Source organism: Eleutherodactylus coqui, chromosome 13, assembly GCF_035609145.1.
Source record: "Eleutherodactylus coqui strain aEleCoq1 chromosome 13, aEleCoq1.hap1, whole genome shotgun sequence".
Lineage (NCBI taxonomy): Eukaryota > Metazoa > Chordata > Amphibia > Anura > Eleutherodactylidae > Eleutherodactylus > Eleutherodactylus coqui.
In genome coordinates, this window is record NC_089849.1 from 40809440 (window position 1) to 40828899 (window position 19460).

Below are 19460 nucleotides of genomic sequence, written 5' to 3' on the forward strand. Positions count from 1 at the left end.
TACCTCTTTTCATCTGGCTCTGACAAGCAGTCCAGCCCGCTAAGATTCTGGTCCATTCAACGTAATTCCATCCAGAACCAATCAGAAGAGACCAAGGTGGGCTCCGCCCCCAGTTGCCCGAAGTTCATGGGACACCGCCGTGTTCACATGGAGGCAGGTCCTACACCTTCCCTAGGCAAACCATTCCCACCTCAGAGGGCGGGAGTCATAGGGATGAAGCCTCACTTCCAAAAGGGCCCCTGGAAAACAAAAATGTAGAAGACAACATTAGATTATTGAAGGAAATCCTGTTTGATTGAGTGGAAAAATACACAAACCCATCACTTATCACATAACGACGGATTGATTTACTAAAGCTACTCAAGGGTGTAAATACACATTGCAAACCATGGCGACAAATCATTTTTTAACTATACGCTATGTGTCAGAGTCAGTGGACTGAAATGTATCCCGAAACAGAAGAGTAGGGAGCGTAATGATGTGCGCTTCCTAAATCAATATCAATATTCTCCTAACACGGGCACATAGATAGTAGATAATGACGTAAAATTCTGACAGGCAAATCTGTCATAAAAGGGGCTGTCCTAATTCTAACTACTGATGACCTAGCCACAGAATAAGTTATCAATAGCAGATCAGCAAGGGTCTGCCGCCCAGGACCCTCAGGGATCTGCTGTTTTTCTGGGCCGAAGTCTTTGTGCATTGAGCCGTTTTGCTGCAGGAAGCTGACAGCTTTGTACATTGAGCAGTGGTCTGGGTTGGTACTACAGGCTGAATCCTACTGAAGTGAAAGGGACTCAGTCTGCAATACTAATCCAGGCCACTGCACAGTGTATGGTGCTGTCTGCTTCCTGCGGCAAAACAGCTTGGTACACAAAGACATTGCGTCGGGGGAACAGTTCACTGCCAGGACATACCAGGTGGCCAGCTCTAGTTGATCTGTTATTGATGACCTAAGGACATATCGTCAATAGCTAGAAGAGGGACAACCTCTTTAAGGCCCTGTCACATGGGCCAATGATCAGGCACAAATGTTTATGCCAACGTTCGTTTGCCAAATCATTGACCTGTGTGAGTATACTGGCGAATGCTCATTTGCCGGCTTATAGGGAAGCATGGGCGTCCACACTTCAATTTACACATATGGATTGGTTTTCCGGATTCCGCAGGCGGGAAACAAATTGCAGCACGATCCATTTTAGTATGGACTATGGGCGAACGGCTTCCATTGAAGTCAATAGAAGCAGCCCGACCGCGGATTCCGCAGGAAAGCAGGAGTTTGAAAAAAAAAAATTGTACTGCACATGTGCGCCGGCTGGCCACAAACATCCGCAGTACAGAAAAAAGAAAATCCGGACAGGTACGCAGGGTCCTCAGCTACAGGCAGCGTCAGATCCCACTGCAGGTTATAGATGAGACTTGTTCATTCAAATCAATGGGGAAAGAAAAGGAAAAATCTGCATCCAATCTGTGTGGAGACTGCCATGCGGTGCGATTATAAACCCGCAGCAGGTCAACCTATGCTGCAGATTAGCACTATGGATTTCACCCCATGCAGTACAAATTTGCAGCATTTCTGGAACAAAATCCGTGTAAAAAACAAAACAAAACACCATTTGGCGCAGTGTTTCAGCAGATACACAGCATTTTCTCCCCCCGACCAGTACTGGGTAGCCGTACAAGTCTCATACCGACCAGACATTACTCACCATCATCCATTGTGCACAAGTGACTTTGATGGTGACTCGATCCAGTACGGCATAAATCCCCCTGTAATATCTACCTGATGCTTCTGTGTTACTTTGTTTAGGGCATAACCCACGACCCCCCTCCTCCTCATCCAAGATGTGAGCACTTTGGGGGCTGCGCCTGCACTAACCGCAGCGCCTACTTCACATAGAGCCTCTGCTGTAGCCAGAGATGTATGCAGCGTATTCCCCTCAGCAAGGGAGAGGTCACGGAACGTACCAGACCACAGCGTCTCTTAAAGGCGTGATATGCCTCAGACAGCACTGCTAAAGCCTTGTTAGGGCATTGTGAGGTCACGGAAGAGAATGCCGTCACCAAGACCAACTCTATAAGCAGAGGTGTAGCTTGAAGCTTCTGGGCCCCCATGTAAAACGTGTAAGTGTCCCCAACTATAATGCTATAGGCCGTCTGTTCACGGCCGCAACGGAATATCACTAGCGATATTCCACCATGGGGGAGGAGGGGGGAGCACTGTAAGGTTTTCGCGATGAGCCTATTTAATTCATAGGCTCACCGCAGAGAATTGCGACAAATCGTGGCATACCATGGACGTCGGGCTGTGCTTTCCATAGTTATCTTATGGGAAGTGTGTGATGCGAACTCCGCGGGCCATTTATCGCCGCTGATCTCGCGATGACATCTTGCCCGTGGACAGGCAGCCTTATTCACAGTACTGGGCTCCCTATATGGAGAAGAGAGGCCTTATGGGCCCCCTAAGGCTCCTGGGCCCAGGTGCACCCACATCCTCTGCACCCGCTATAGTGACGCCAGTGTCTATAATGTTAGTGCCAGGTTCCCACGCCAATGGCTAAAACTCCAGTCATTGTGGGACCTAATAGTTGTCCAAACTGGGCAACGGTTGTAAGAAAGCAGTCTTTGTCAAAGTTGGGAGTTTGCTTAGCAAACGGTGGTCGCAGATAGGAATATACGGGTAATTTTACAGGGGATGACTATTCGGTGCTCAAGCAGCCCGACAGTATTCCCAGCAATCATTGTTTCTGTGCTTTACCACAGGAGCGATGGGCCCCCTGCAGATGGGCGGAAATTCCATGGCGGGTTTTCCCGAGGAATTTCCGTCCGTGCCCGCTGCCATAGGATTGCATTACAAAACGCAATCCTACGCACACAACCGTGATTTGTCCGCGTGAAAACACACGCGCGGAAAGTTCTATTTCTGTACGGGTCTCGCGGAGGCCCACACAGAAATGTCAGTAGTGACACGCCGGCTTCGCTCTGTGCACTCGTCGGCTGGCCAGCAGCCGGCACATAGCAGAGACGGAAGACGCCGGGAGCGGGTGAGCTGCAGGCCTCTGTAGGGGCATGAATCCGCATCCCGCTGCGAAAACATCTGCAGTGCAGACTGACCTACCATGTGGATTTTAATTCTGCAGCATTTCGATTTATGCCACAGATTTTCACTCCTTCAAAATAAGATGAAAACCACGGCAAATCCGCATCAAAACCCGCATGTAGGACAATAGCAGGTTCCGCGGCAGACTTTGGTTTGGATCTGGACTTAAATCAGCAGCAGATTTTTTGCTGCAGACATGACATTGTGTGAACGCACCCTTAGCTTATGTACGTACGGCTAAATCCACAAGGCAACTTTTCTGCCACGGACCCGCAGGTGGATTTAGCGCTGTCAATTAGCAAAATCTGCATGTGACATTAGAAATGCATTTTCGCGTAACGAAGCGACACTTCTTGACGGTGATCTCATTGGAAATCTGCAGGCGGTTTTATGGGTGGAACGCCCGTGGAAAACTCCTTGGCGGATTCCACCTTGTGAACAAAGCTTGAAGCTCTGTTCATACGTGGGTTTTTTTTTGCGGATTTCATGGCAAAATCCACGTAAATTAAGCATCTAACTGAATCTGGGCTGAAGCGAATATGGAATTTTCCATGGCGTGGCTTTAAAAAGAAACACCTGACCTGTCACTTCTTGACGTGTTGGGTGACTGCACGTTGATTTGCGCCATTCAGTGGGGCTCGGTCAGTGTCCGGATGTACTGTGTTTTAAAATGCAAATCTGTGGCATAAGTCCAGCATGTTATGTTATATGCCCGAGGAGATCTGAGTGGTCAGGACTATAGATATGCATTATACAAGGGGGTACGCAAAAGAAATCAAACCCTTCTTCCAGTCGGCGGGGTGTTATTACCATAATACAGGTGTGTACTACTTAGCTACTTAATAGCTTATAAGTGTGCAAATGAAGCCTTTAGCTGAATGCAGTTAATAGCCAGAGGGCTCTTATCTGCATTCAGCTTCTTTGTTCTCCGTCCGTGGAACCGAGGTGCGCCAGCTGACGTTATTGGGGAAAGTTGCGTTTGGCTCCAGGGTTTTCTTTTTAACAAATTATTACGTTTTTCCCCTTTTTTATGACGGTCGATTCATACGAACAATGAAAGTGGAGTGAGATTTGGTGAATATGGAGGCTAAGGCGCTCAACAGAAGGAGACCCCTGTTTCTTTTTGGTACGTACCCCTTGTATTATATATGACTACATGCTATAACCCGAACCACGTACGTTCCTGTGCACCCACCGCCCATAGCGGATGTATCTGGACTCCTAATTCTGCGTTGAGAACAAAAAGGGGCTTCATGGCTTTAAAAATGACAGTACGATATAGAAACGCTGCTTGTTAAATCCCCTCTTCATTCCCTTCACTCATTAGGAAAGGACTCTGGTCCTGTGCCCGTGTCACCCAGCTGCCAGGGCCTAGTCCTGTTGCCTGGCAACCGAGCAGCCTGGACGCCACCGGAGGGATCTGTCTCTGTGAACCTTTTCTGTACCTCTGGCACTTTGCCCTCCATTGCCTTGTGAAACCACAAACATAATGAAGTTAACTAAAATGCTGCCAGTGAGAAAGAGGAACCCTCGGCATGACGACATCTCCGTAATGACATTCCCATTGATTTGCCTCCTCCGCTGACACAAGATAAACGCTCATCGAATTGGTGTAGTATTTTCACACAAATCCCGTAGCGCGCCACAAATACTTCCACGCCATGCGAGATTCTCTTTCGCCGATAGCCCTGTATATTCCTGAACTCTTCGGAGACTTGGCACACAACCTTCAGAAGGAGCCCATGGAAGAGCCGGGCAGGAGGAGGTACAGACAGCGCAGGAGCCAAGCGGCTTCCCTCTGCCAGACCCACTGGGCTACTGAACAATCTGGCCTCTTTGTAGAGACGCTTGGAAGGGGGGTTAGGAATCCCACATGTGGGATAGAGGATTTGCAGAATTATAGAGGAGAGGAGTGAAAGGCACAGAACCCCACATAGAGACTCCAGTCTGTCAGAACTGGCAGCCAACACTTTGTATGGAGCAGTGTGAGCAGCCAGAGCCGCCCCATCACATACCGGCTTCCATAGACCATCACTCCCTGCCTCTCTACAGCTCCACTAAGGAACATTCGCTCAACGGCGTACGATCAACTCGTTTATGTGCTTTTACAAAGTGTAATTGTTGATCACTTGTGCGACGAATGGATGGGAGCATTTACACCGGCCAAAATACAGTTCCCCGAATAGGTAGGGGGCGTGAGGTTCTTTGAAACTGTAACCCCTTCCCAATGCACGTACGCTCATTGGTTGCCGAGTCCACCGATGCACAAATATGTGTCTTCAAGTGAAGGTGAAACTAGCCAGAGACCGCTGCTGTGAGCAGGGACTGTTCAGGCGAGGATCATTTATGGGATGGGCGACAGCCAATCAGCATTTGGTTGGAGGTGCATGCCGAACAGGCGCACAACGCACACCTCCCTGAAAAGTTGTTGGGTAGTCGTTGGAAGAACAATTGCCTGTTTACAGCAGATGATGATTAAATCAACCAGCGACTAAGAGCTGAAATGAAGGCCTAGTGGATGAATCTTTGCTCATCACCCAGTTGGTGGCCCTGCTTACACAGAACAACTGCCGCTTACATTTGCTCTATTTATCAACTATTCGGACGATGGTTGTCCTGTGTGGAGCCACCTTAACACACCCTGCTCAAACCATGAATCTTAAAGGCGTTTTCCCACTGCTTAAAATTGCATCCCAGTCACTGTGTAGTTCCTGACGACCAGGACATGTGACTGCTGCAGCCAATCACTGCCTATAGAGGGTCACTGCTGTGGCTAGTGATTGGCTGCAGCAGTCACATGTCCTGGTCGGCAGGTACCAGGAAGTACAGAGTGACTGGGATGCAATTTTGGGGAAAACCCTATTAAGATGTTTGTTTGATAGTTAATAGTCAGACGTCTTCTAACTCTATAATGCAGTGGTCCTTGAAGGCGGATTTTACGGCCTGTGGATTTGCATCTGTAGGAGTAACCTAAGGGGCTGTTCTTTTTTTTACATTACATCCAATAGAAAATGTGGATACTTTTTTATACTTTTTTGTGGGACAGAGACGCATCAGACGTAGTCAAAATTGGGCACTTTTGACCTAAGTTTCACCAATTATAGTCAATGGGTCTATTCAGCAATAGGTTTTAATACCTTTTTTTGTATAAATACATAGAAGCTTAAAGAATGGTAAAACCCTAATATGAAGAACCCCTAAAAGGTGACTGGATGCAGCTTCACCCCCCTGTTGGGTCAAGATGGACATGCATGTTAAATGGAGAAAAAAGACTGCTGCCTATCTCATGTCTATGGTCAACCGTTGTTGTCTTTCTCTCGGGAGACCGGATATACTAAAGCTGGCCATATACTTCAGACAGCTTTTGGCCGAATGATCGCTCAGCTGACAGCTATTCCTCACCTCCCATCCCCCACATACATCCTTTGGTTTAGCCGAGCTTGCATACAGTATGTTCTCAGTAAGGATTGGTTATACCGAGTTTCAATGTGGCCGATCCTTCTTTTTTTGTCATCTGCTGTTGGGAAAAACTGGAACATCCCCATACACAGTAGATGGTTGGCGGGTTGAACAGACATCAAACGTGTATGGCCAGCTTAAAGGATATGTCATCAATAACAGATTGGTAAGTGGACGCCTTTCAGCACCCCACTGATCAGCTGTTTGAGGGGGCTACAGCACTTCGATGAGCTCTTAATGGTATAGCAGGTAGGAGCTGCATAGCAACTGTGCCTGGTATTGCAGCTCAATTACATCCACGTTGATGGGACAGAGATAGAAAGGCCACGTGACTGATGAATGTAACTTCACAAGCCAATGAAGAGGCCGTAGTGCCTTGGTCAATTCAAATAGTTAGTTGGCGGGGGTACTGTGAGTTGGATCCCCATGGATCTCGATATGTCCTCCATATTGCAGTCCTAGAAAATCCCTTTACGTCGTGCACCTTTTAGCTAACCCCATCTTTATACATTCTCCATAAGTTCTGATGGATGAACTCAAAGGCTGAAGAACCTTTGTGGTCTCCTTCAGTTTTTGACAAGACCGTCTGCAGAACGTCTCGGAAACTCGGGCCTCTTTCATACGCGCAATGCGCTTTCATGCAGGTCACATCGCGGCAAAAAATCGCGGCAGCAGTGCATTGCTGTGATCTAGTTCCAAAAGAAATTAGCGTTTTCTCGTCCATTCACACAGCCACATCGCGTGAAAAGGACGCTGCAGCGGCGGTCGGCAGAATGGCTCTATTTAGCTTAAAAAGCTAAATAGAGCCAGTTTTCTTCAACGAGCGCCGGACCCAAGTAAACTCTATGAGAGCTCCCTGAAGATAGGTGATGGCCAATCTTTGCCGATTTTCAGTTGCGATTTTTTTCTTGTACTGTAAATGAATGCATTGGAATCCAAGACTTTACATGGTCCGGATTTTCCGGCGACATACGAATGAGGCCTACGAGGTTTCTTTTTTTATATTATTCTTCATTTATAGCTTCTAAACCTTTCTGGTTCAGTCCAGTGTGATTTACTAAAATTCCTTAAAATAAAATGAGTCAACACAAAAAGAATCCCCAAATAGCGCCGGTTCTCCCGTCACCCCCTCCATGCGTTCCCAGCTATCTAAACAAGCCTGCCAGTGAGAATTGGGACCAGGCAACAGTAAATGGCAGCAAACTAATTTGTGCCCTCCATTTCTTAAAATCTACTTTTACCCTCATTGAATTAGCTTTCAAAAGTATCAACACACATCTTTCTAGGTGAATGTGAAGTAATTTGTTTTTTTTGCTGCCAAATTTACTGTAATTTGTGCCAAGGATGCCTGGCTGGCACACATGCCAGCTCTTAATGAAGGACAATTAGTCATTTAATGAAAAGGTCTCAGACCATAAATCCCTGAGTCTGAGAGAATAATCCCCATGTGTGGAAGATATAGAGCTTAAAGCCACAACACCAGGCTGCATTGGCGCAAAGTGTAGCCACTCTGCCTGTCCCTTTATGCAGGATGGAGTGAGTGCTAAATATACAGCATGGATGAAAAAACTACACCCTACAATTAGGAAATAGAGCAACTTTAAAAAAGGGCATCTATAAGATGAGGGAAACTGGTGTCTGCCAAGTATGATAAAAGTTAAAGGGGTAGGCCAGCTGTTAGAGTTGGCCACCAGGTAGAAGTCAAGAATGGCTGGGCACAATGCTCTAGCCTTAAAGGGGTTGTCCGTCTGCGTCATTGTTATCCATTGGTTGTCTCTGGTGTTGCAGTTTAGCTGTACTGAATGGAGCTGAGCTGCAATACTGTGCACAACCTGTGGACAGGTGTGGCGCTGTTTATAGAAGCAGACATGTTTTTCTAATCCTGCATGACCCTTATAAGAAATTAGGCATACCAGCCACTAATTTGACTTTTATTTTTTAGTTGTCCAGCAATGATACTGTAACATCCTGTGGTTCGCTACAATCGCAGTAATGATATAAACTAGATCAGTGCTGTCTAGGGTCTGAGAAATACAGAAATGGGCACGACAGATTGCCTGGCACCGATATAAAACTAGCAATGGTCCTGGGATTTGTCCGGCATCGAGACCCTATGTAGACAATAGTAATGTCAAGACTATCAATTTCTAGTACAGAGATGGTGATTGGAAAGAGTAAATTACAAGGCATGGGTCATGGAAGCCGAGCATTCATGCTGCTCGAAGAAACACTTAAGATAGGGATTCTAGAGTGTGAAGATCAGTGTACAAGGAGGCAGAGATAAAGCTGACTGTTTCCCACAAAGCAGAAAGGTCAAGGCGAGAATCTTCTGAGAGATGAACTTGAACAATCATTTGAGAATAGACAGGAATATAGCCCATTGTCCTTCTCAGAGACCATCTAGAAGGTCAGTAGAACATGACATAATACTATATGTCCATACGTACCTTCACATATATGGACAAGATATTGCCGGGTAATGCGCCTCGACAATATCGTATGAACAAGAAGATAGAGCAAATAAATATCTCCATAAGACACCCCTTGACTATTCAGTCCTTCAACTCTCATTAAGTATACCTGGAGGTCAAGAAAGGACGGTATAAGCAGTATGAGGGGTGAACTAGATGGGTCTCTTAGTTCTCCATCTTTATGTTCTACACCAAATGGCCACTTTATTAGAGGCACTCATCTATTTGCGCATTGGAGCGCCTTTGGTCTTCAGAACTGCAGTAATTCATCGAGGCATAGCTTCTACTGGGTGATGAATTCGTTCTACAGGAATACTGGCCCCTGCGGACAGAAAGCTTCTTGTAGTTGCCGCAAATTACCATATATACTCGAGTATAAGCCTACTTTTTCAGCACATTTTTTATGCTTAAAAAGCCGCCCTCGGCTTATACTCGATTTACAAGTTTCTCCCATTGCTGCCAATGGGGCCACGGCTGCCGCCGACGGCCCCATTGAGAGCAATAGACTGCCGACACCCCTGCAGTGATTTTCAGGGAAGGGTTTTAAATATAAGCCCTTCCCTGAAAATTATCCCTAGCATGAGTAAAAAATACAAAAAATACTGTACATACTTACATCTCTGCCGCTGCCAGGGCTCAGGCGCGTCTACTCATTGAATGACAGCTGAGCGCTGCCTGTGATTGGTCACAGTGCTCATCCAATCACAGGCAGCGCTCGGCCATTCAATGAATTCAGTGAATGGCCGAGCACTGCCTGTGACTGCCTGAGCGCTGTGACTAATCACAGGCAGCGCTCAGCTGTCATTCAATGAGTGGCTGAGCGCTGCCTGTTTGGCTGAGCACTCAGCCAATCAGACGCAGCCTTTTCAGCAGGCGGGGATTTTAAATTCCGAAATCGCTAGACGCGCCTGTGCCCGGGCAGCGGCAGACAGGTGAGTATATATATATATATTTTTTTTTTTTTTACACATGCTAGGAATGATTTTTTTAGGGAAGGGCTTATATTTAAAGCCCTTCCCTGAAAATTACTGCTGGGTTTGCTGGCAGAGCATTGCTCTCAATGGGCCCGTGGCACTAGCTGCGGCCCCATAGAAAGCAATTGTGCACGGACCATGCATTTCCCACCCTAGGCTTATACTCGAGGCACCTAATTTTCCAATTTTTTTGTGGTAAAATTAGGTGTCTCTGCTTACACTCAGGTCGGCTAATACTTGAGTATATACGGTAGATGAAAATACTGACAAGTTTTGAACAGTCCATTCTACATCATCCCAGTGATGCTCTATTTTGGGTTCTGTGAAGGACAGGGGAGCAAGGAAAACTTGTTGCCATGTTCTTGGAGCCAATGCCTGAATATACAACCAGTGTGCCATTCTACACCGTCTTGCTTAAAGAGTCCTTCTGTCACACGATAAAGAGCAGCCATGAAGGCATGAACTTAGTCACAATTTAAAGTCCTACTGTCCAAATGTCCATCCACAGATATCAGAGGACCCAAGATGTACCAAGAAAACACTCGCCATACTATTCCTCCACCTCCACCACCTTGAACTCTTCATACCCCAACAGGAAGGGTTCATCGACTCATACTGCTTGCATTGAATTCTTCCCCTCCCATCAGCACAGTGCAACAGAAATCTGGATTGATCTAACCAGGTAATGTTTTTCTATTGCTTGGTGATCCAAGTTTTGCACTTTTTCCACCCACCACAGTTTTGCCTTTCTGTTTCTCTTTGACAGCGATGGCGCTGAAACTGGTCATCTGCTGTTATAGCCCATCCGAGCTAAGGAATGATGAGTTGTGCGTTCTGACACATTAGTTGAAAAACTAGCACTATATTCAGCTGCAATTTGCTTGACTGGGCCATTCCCGTTTGTCAGAATGATTCCCAACATCCTCCTCTGACCCCTTTTATCACAGAGCTGTTTATGTCCACAGGATCCTCTTTCTCTGGATGTCTTTTTTTGATCACACCATTCTCTGTATACTCTCCACACCTCTGCATAGGAAAACCCCACAAAGTTAGCAGTGAAATCCTGGCCCCGGCTAGTTTAGCAATGATGACCAGGCCTTGTTGGAAGTCACTGAGATCGCTTGCTTTTCTATGATTCTATGCCGCACCCCAGGGTCACGGGGATAATTTCCATACAGGGAGGCTCCAACTGTGAAAGGGCCGGGGGTTCTAATAAAGTGGCCATTCAGTGTAGATATACGAAGAGTTTGAGCTCAAAGTCTCTAAAACCAGTAAGGCAGGGGAACAGGTATATTCCGGTAGGGTGCAGCTAAACAAATAAAAGAGTACAAGTCCTGGATGTGTCCCTTATAGTCCCAGCCGTATCTAGGGTCACTGCTTTGTTTTACTGTGTACCCGTGACTCACAACACAGGTGATAAGAGGAATGAACATAGGAGCCTCAGGCTGTGATGTACTATATGGGGAGACGTTGGAGAGAGGGAATGAAAATCCCAAGTGTGAGTAATGCTTGAGGGATGTGGAGAAACCAGATACCGGGGTAAACACAAGGAAAATGGAGGGCAAAATATTTTCCGCAAAGACAGAGCTGTAAGCAGATATGAGGTGAGCAAGTAAGCTGGAAATGTAGGAAAAACAAATCCTATACAAAGTGGCAGGTAGTACATCCGGCACTATGGACAGCAGAGCAGCAGACCTCCCCTTTATGGGGCTTCATGTAATATTATGTATCATCTTACTTACAGGCGATCAGAATGCCAAATTATATCAGAACGCCCGTCCAGCCAGAGGAAATCTTTACATCTAAGGCCACAATAAAAGGAACCGATCATTAGGTTCGAGCTCTATAAGCTACATTATGGGATTCAAACGTGAAGGAATGGGGAGCCCGGGGTGTTTGATACTCACTGAGCGCTCCCCATTTTCAGTGGGCTGTGTGCCTGTGCTGCTGCAGTCATCTCTATGGCAGAGCGCACACACATGGCTGGCCGAGTCACGCCGTGCGCAGCACCAACTTCACAGGAGCTAGGAACCCGGCGAGTATGGAGTATAGCTCCCCGAACTCCCCATTACCTCCTGCTTGAACGCCATAATGTAGTTTATGGGGCTCATACGTGATGACACGTTCCCCTGAAGGCTTCCTTCACACACGCTTTTTGTGGCAATTTTTTTTTTACCGGCATTGGTGTTTTTCTTTATTCACAAATTTTTTAGATGTTTTTTTTCTGGTGTTTTTTTTTCTTTAGAGAAGCCTTAGCAACAACAGAAGAAAACAGTCAGCCCTCCAGCCTAGTGCGGTTCAAGAAGAAAACAAGAAACCCCACAACACACAGCAAACCACAGATTCACAAAATATATGAGAAGTGAAAAAAACCACCAAAACAAACATTTGTAGAGTGCTTCATACTTCCCTATTGACTTGCAGGTAACATCTGGCTGCAGCCCCCGGAAAAACACTACCAAAACTGTGGCATTTTTCCAAAAAACGCCATGCGTTAAAACCGCCCTGAGATGCCCACAATACAACCACTTTAGTGTGCATTTGATAGGCATATTGGATGGACCTTCTGTGTACATACTAAACCGAGCTTTGATCCCTATAGAATCCCATGGTAACTTGAATTTATTTTAAGCGTTGTGGCCACAGAATGGAATCTACAAAGTGCCACATTTCCTATGCTGCCCAACACTACCTACTATATTTTATTTCTCTACATGCCCCTAGACACAGAGCTTGGTTCTCCAAACCCCCCAATAACGGTGGAACTGGACAGCTCTCTAAAATGTATGGGGGCAGCTCAACTTTCCCCAACAGATGATGTTGGGGATGTTGAATTCTAATGTCGATCCTTTCACTCCTGGGAGATAAGCGGCCACCAGAGCTGTCTGGTAGCGGCTTATCACCCTAAACACATGAACGTTCGGCTGAGCCAAGCATTCATGTGTATGGGACAGCCAAGAGGAACGATTATTTGTCCGATAGTTGTTTAAGGTATATGGGGGGCATAAGAGTCAGATGTGACAGTAGTATTTGCATTCTATTAATGAACGTGGGGGTTGAGGAGGAAGAGAGCTATAGGGATAAGTTGTCAATAGCTGATCGGCTTGAGTCGCTTGGGACTCCGACCGACTAGCTGTAAGCCAAAGCACACAGGGTAAAGAGCAGGAGCAGATCGCTCCAACCCCTGAATAGTGGGCGGCAATGGTAAGTGCAAGGACAGTTTACATTGATTTGGAGCTGTGTCTGCAATCACTAGTGCTGGCCACTAAATATAGGTCGGAGCTATCTTCTTCTGCTACGTACCCTATGTGTTTTGCCAGTGACAGTGGGCACTGGAACAGCTGATCGGGATTCCGAGTGGCAGACCCGAATAATCAACTATTGATGACCTAATCTGAAAATAGATCATTAAATATAACTGCCTGGAAAACCCCTTTAAGGCTTCTGGCAAACTAGACATTAATGCATGTTGGTCCACAAGGACTCAACTTCCATCGAACAGCACACCTACACCAATCCCTGCCCGTCGACAAAGCACATTGCCATGTCCTACTTTTCTTACGTGAAACAGAAGGATGTGCTATGAGTTTTTGAATGCGGATCATTGGTTTGAGCGCAAAAACATCAATGCGCATGGCTTCATGGGTTATAATGGGGCCATGTGCTAAACGGCACCCGGGCCTTAACTCAGTAGTACGCACCTAACCTAACAGGGTCTCAGGTTGGCTTTTCAGTCTTGAACGCTATTTGTGCTGTCAAAAATACCAGAATTGCAATGGACCCCAATAAAAACAAGAAAAAAACCTATGCAAATAAAAAACTGTAAAGTAAATAAACTAATTAAACAGCCACTATAAACTATCCCCTGTGTCTTACAAAATAATAAAAAGACATAATCTCTAGCTTACTGATGATGAAGAACACTACCGGCTATTCTTCATCATAATACAGGACTTAAAAGAGTAAAAAAAAACAAAAACAACAACCCTCCAGTCACAGATCTGGTAAGTGGATGCGGCGCTCCTTGTAGAAGTGGCGGCATCTGCTGCACACATGAAGACAGCTGTGGCACCAGAAACCACATTATGTAAAGATTATTACGCCAAAGTTATTTCTGAAATGATTCTATTGCCCTGTCCCATGTGATTCTGTAACCATGTCGGAAAGAGAAAGCTAGCGCCCTGCAACAAGGCGGCGCGAACAGCTGCCATTGGAGCAATTACTGGGATAAAAGATATTTGTCACGTTCTGAAATAGTATCTGACACCTTCAGTGAAACAATGCGGAGCATGAATTCTCAAAAAAAAAGGAGAAAAAATTAAAATTGCAAATTAAAGCGGATAACGATAAAATATTCAGCTTTTACCCTTGTATATTCAGAGTGTAATTAGATACAAACAATGAGCAATACTAATAGAGAAAGGCTGGGGATTACAAAAGAGCGATAAATGCATCAATCAGATGAATAGCCTTAGAAGATCTTCCCTTCCTGGCAAAAGAAAAGGACTGCTATTCCCCATAATGGGGTGTCCCATCAATTCTCTGCGTACAAGCCACTGCTGCCGTCATCAATGTGATCACGCTGGAACGCAGGCGAGATAATGATGGGCCTCATCATTAAGGCAATTTACGTTTAATGATTGATATTACAATCCAATATTCTCAGTTGTTAGCAAACACCGAGCAACACAAACGTGATGGAATATAATGGAGGAGAGTCCTAAAAGCTAGTACCAAGTCAAAAGAGAAGACGTTGCTGGTAGCAAGCAATTACCCCAAATGGCCACTGTATTAGAGACACTGGTCGTTTCACGAATGGCGCCTCCCTGTACGAAGCTGTGACCCCGGAGTGCAGTTTAAAACCCAGTGAGGAGTTTTGTATGAATCAGTTTCAGTGTTTAGGGCCCGTATGTTCAAGTCATGTGCGGTCTGCTTATTCCAGGGAGAGCCCTCGCCCCATTATAGGCTATTCAAATGGACGATTTTTCATGCGGGATGATGGTCTGTATGGGGAAATAAAAAATGCTAGATATTCTATTCTTATCTGTTTTCACAATGTGCAGGGTCCATGGAAATCATGCAGCACATGGATGGGTGTTCAGCGGCACACAGCAAGGGGTACTAGAGCCTCCATGCCCGCCCATATCACATCTTGTACCCAAGCTAGAGGCGGTACAACAGGGTATTAGAGCGTCCAAGCCCGCCCGTATCACATCTTGTATCCAAGATACAGGCAATACAACAGGGTACTAGAGCCTCCATGCCCGCCCATATCACCTCTTGTACCCAAGCTAGAGGCGGTACAACAGGGTATTAGAGCCTCCAAGCCCGCCCATATCACATCTTGTATCCAAGCTAGAGGCGGCCCAACAGAGTACAAGAGCCTCAATATCCGCCTGCATCACATCTTGTATCCAAGCTACAGGCAGTACAACAGGGTACTAGAGCGTCCATGCCCGCCCGTATCACATCTGTATCCAAGCTAGAGGCGGTACAACAAAGTACTAGAGCCTCCATGCCAGCCAGTATCACATCTTGTACCCAAGCTAGAGGTGGTACAACAGGGTATTAGAGCCTCCAAGCCTGCCCGTATCACATCTTGTATCCAAGCTAGGGGCGGCCCAACAGAGTACAAGAGCCTCCATACCCGCCTGTATCACATCTTGTATCCAAGCTACAGGCAGTACAACAGGGTACTAAAGCGTCCATGCCCACCCGTATCACATCTTGTATCCAAGCTAAGGGCGGCCCAACAAGGTACTAGAGCCTGCATGCCTGCTCGTATCACATCTTGTATCCAAGCTAGAGGCGGTACAACAGGATACTAGAGTCTTCCACAATAAATCCTTTTGCTCGGATAATCACTTCTGACAACGTCTTCTAGGTGTAAGTTAAAGTCTTATTAGGTTGACTTACAAGCCCTGTTAAATTTCAATTCTGGTTTCTGTACACTTCACAAAAAGGAGCCTAAGCTTTACTTTATCCTGATTGTACCGTGAAGATTTTGGAAGAAGCGCAAGGGTTAAGGTCCATGTAAGCTCCATGTTCAGACAGAAGAAGCGAACTGCATTACCAGCCTATAACTCATTGCGCAGTCTGAACTGCAGGACATTAAGGGATCAATGAGAGTCCCACGAGAAAGGGAGGAAGAAAATCAGCAGATAGTAGGGAGGAGGCCCCTGAACCCAGTAATGGAGCTGCAGAAGGCAGAGGAGCACAAGACGTGTAATACGTTATCCTCAGTAAGTAAAGGGCCGCTAACACGGGGTAAAATTAAGGCTGTGGCTGGTTGCCAGACTAGTGTTCTGGCCTACGGGTAAGATGGATGGAGAGTAACACAACTCTTGGCTGAAAGGAGAAGCTGAATGAAAAAAAGAAAGTCTATTCACATAAAAACCACAAACACCTTCAAAGATGAGGGACTGATAAAAGAGTGAACGCTCTTATCCCACCCTACTCGCCCACCAAGCTAACAACCCTAGACTGCATGGAGCTGCCAGCCATAATGCCATAGCCATTTTCCCTTTTTCTGCCACTGCTCTTGAGGGCCACATGGCCCACCATTGTGGCTCCCTACAGGCATCATAGCCCGCCCCTCACACTGTCTAGGACACAAACTGTCCGTCAATAGTTAATGGGCCTGTGGATCCTGAGTAGCGGGTCCTTGGCGACAGTCAGTGCAGTAGGCTGGGCCTTGTCATCGGGGTCAGGAGCTTAAGTGCCATAGACGGCTTGGCTCCCACTGAAATCAAAGGGAGCTGAAGTCGGTTATTACACTTCCAGCCTTCTGCCTCCGGGGTCGGATGCAAAAGTGTAAAACGAGGCTTCAGCTCCCATTGATGTCAATGGTTGTAAAGCTGCCTATGGCACTTCTGCTCCTGACCGCCATGACAACGCCTGGCCCACTGCAGTAACAACGGTCAGGCAATCAGGTATGCTTGCACAGGACGACTATCGGCTGAATGATCGCTCAAAAGAGTGAATACGAATGAAAGTTGCTCCATGTAAACATGGCCATCAACAGAGTGAAGAGGGCTAATTTGCTTACTAGTCACTAGTTTCATTTCAGCTCACCTAAGAAATAGTCGCTGGTTGATCAAAAGTGTAAAGTCACAGTCGTTCGAGTTTGCACAACTCGCGAACAAATTTGCATGGAGATCCCCCCTATGGATCATATCTCGGCAAACCATTAATGAGCAATCATTGAAACAACACCTGCTGTCCGTACACTTCAATGACTTTTCTTAGTGACTATCTCCATCATACCTGCTCAGCATAAAAGGTACATTCAGTGGTTTGGTAACGGAGGGTATAGTAAGTTTCGGAGGTGTTTGGACCATTATTAAGGTCAAATCGATACCAAACAAAGTCTGGCTATTAAAGTCTGTAGTATATTGGCCTTCGCTGAGCTCATTAGAGACGCAGTAAAGATGGCGGCAGCGTAGACAGAGGGTGTAGCAGCAGTAACTTCCTGCAGGACGAGAGGGGGTCAGCTGGATTTAGGACTGCAGCTGCTCTCACTATCCTCTTTCCTGTACTAATTCCTCATTATCATGGGAAGCGCAGGCTATACCACGCTGAGGACCACTCTGTACACTTTTCGCCGGTAGACATACATGAATAAGAACATGCAATTCAGCAAATGCATAGCGCTGTCATTACCTAGAAGGAAAAACATGCTAATCCCACAGGCATGGCATTAATCGCCAGATTACCTCCGCATATACCTCACTATGGGACTATGGGGGAGGATGTACCTGTGCTGTCTAATGAAGTTGGAGGGTAGCGGTGCAGGAAGGGGGGATTGTGGCCTCTATGTAGCTATATCTGTATGCTGTGCATTAAAAATGGGAAATTCTCCATCTAAATCAGTAGATCTATAAATACATGTTATTCTAGCACGGGATGAGTATTGGCTCGGCTCTATTGCATGTGGATACGTGTAGTGTTAGTATTCGACACAGAGTACCCAGCTTTTGAATATGTGAGGGCAAGACTGGCATAGCGTCTGTTGATAGTAGTCAGTAGATGCACAGTCATGTAGTAGGAGGCTGGCACCATTTAGCTCTACGTACATCGTCTATATATCGGTTACACTATATATCACCACTATCTGGGTGTACTGGGGTGCGAGATGTTGGCTGTCGGAGTTGTGAGCGCACACGAGTGAGTGGTACGGGATGAGTGAGTGGTACGGGAGACATCGCTTCTCTCGAAACTATAAATACGCCTATGTGTGTGTGAGGGGGAGGCTGGCGCTACATCAGTCTGATCCATGGAAGGAGGCGCCACGGCTGTTCCGTAAAACTGAAGAGCAGCACGAGGTGGCACAGAAGTCAGAATCCGTGGCACAAGTGGTTCTACAATGAAGTGTGAATTGTGGCGGTATATCAGTATGTAGGATGCAATGAATATCACGGTGCTTTGGTGTACTAAAGGGGTGGCTGGGGGGGGGATGGGAGAGATAGGCACAGATCTGTCTGCGGAAAATACTTGTGTTGTACCATGTATTACAGAAGGAACAAAGGTACAGTAAGTATAAGCAGTTGAAAGTGCGTACTGTACATGTTGTGGTGGGCATACCATAATCTGTGCCATGAATCATTGGGGGTATACAGTGTCAGTCTTAGGTTAGGCGCAGACATTTTTGGCACCAGCCACCTGTCATAAGAAAGAAATTACATATTTTGCATTGATGGGCATTCTGCCTGTATTCTGTTTGTGCAGAAAGCAGAAAGATAGCAGCAAACCCAAACCAGAACAGCTCAGTGAATAAATACAGTACCAGAAGCAGGCTAATAACATAAATTCAGCACAAGAACCCAGCTCATACTATAAATACGGAACAAAGCTCATAAATACAGCACCAAACATAAATACAGTCCCAGAACCAAGCTCATAACATAAATACAGCCCCAGAACCAAGCTCATAACATACAGCACCATAAAAAGCTACTAACATAAATACAGCACCACAAACATGCTCAGTACATAGATACAATACCAGAACCAAGTTCATAACATAAATACAGCACCAGAACTAAGCTTACAACATAAATACAGTAGTAAAACTAAGTAATTGTGTTGTAGGGGCGCAGATGGGCTAACAGTGGCAACTCGGAACATCAGAGAGGAGGACACAAAGCGAGGAGGAATATGATTGATGTAGCTCCACAAGATGCTGCCACACAGAGGAAGACCATCATCTGACCAGGTGGATCTAAGGGGTGCAATCGCCCGCAGCCTACATCTACCTCGTGCCTTCTCTATAAGCTGGTGACTGGCGCCCTGTGCAACTGCTCAGGTTGCATGGAGCCATGGTCAGCCATTGTGGTATATTTCCTCCCTCTACAAATAACAGAGAAAGGGGATATGCTGCACATTGGGGGGTTTGATCAGATGTAATGATATATTGTGGGGGCTCTTCCTCTTCACGTGGTGCAGAATGTTAAGGCA

At 46.2% G+C, this 19460-nt stretch overlaps 1 protein-coding gene across 4 annotated transcripts in view; it reads right to left on the bottom strand.

The window, feature by feature from the left end:
• THRA (thyroid hormone receptor alpha) overlaps positions 1–19460 on the bottom strand; it is a 144397-nt gene that overhangs the window by 60189 nt on the left and 64748 nt on the right. For all 4 annotated transcript variants that reach the window (XM_066587968.1, XM_066587965.1, XM_066587967.1 and 1 more), the window contains one exon: positions 4–239. In XM_066587968.1, the coding sequence (XP_066444065.1) occupies positions 4–56 (53 nt within the window). In that variant the 5' untranslated portion in view covers positions 57–239. The remainder of the gene's footprint in view (positions 1–3; positions 240–19460) is intronic.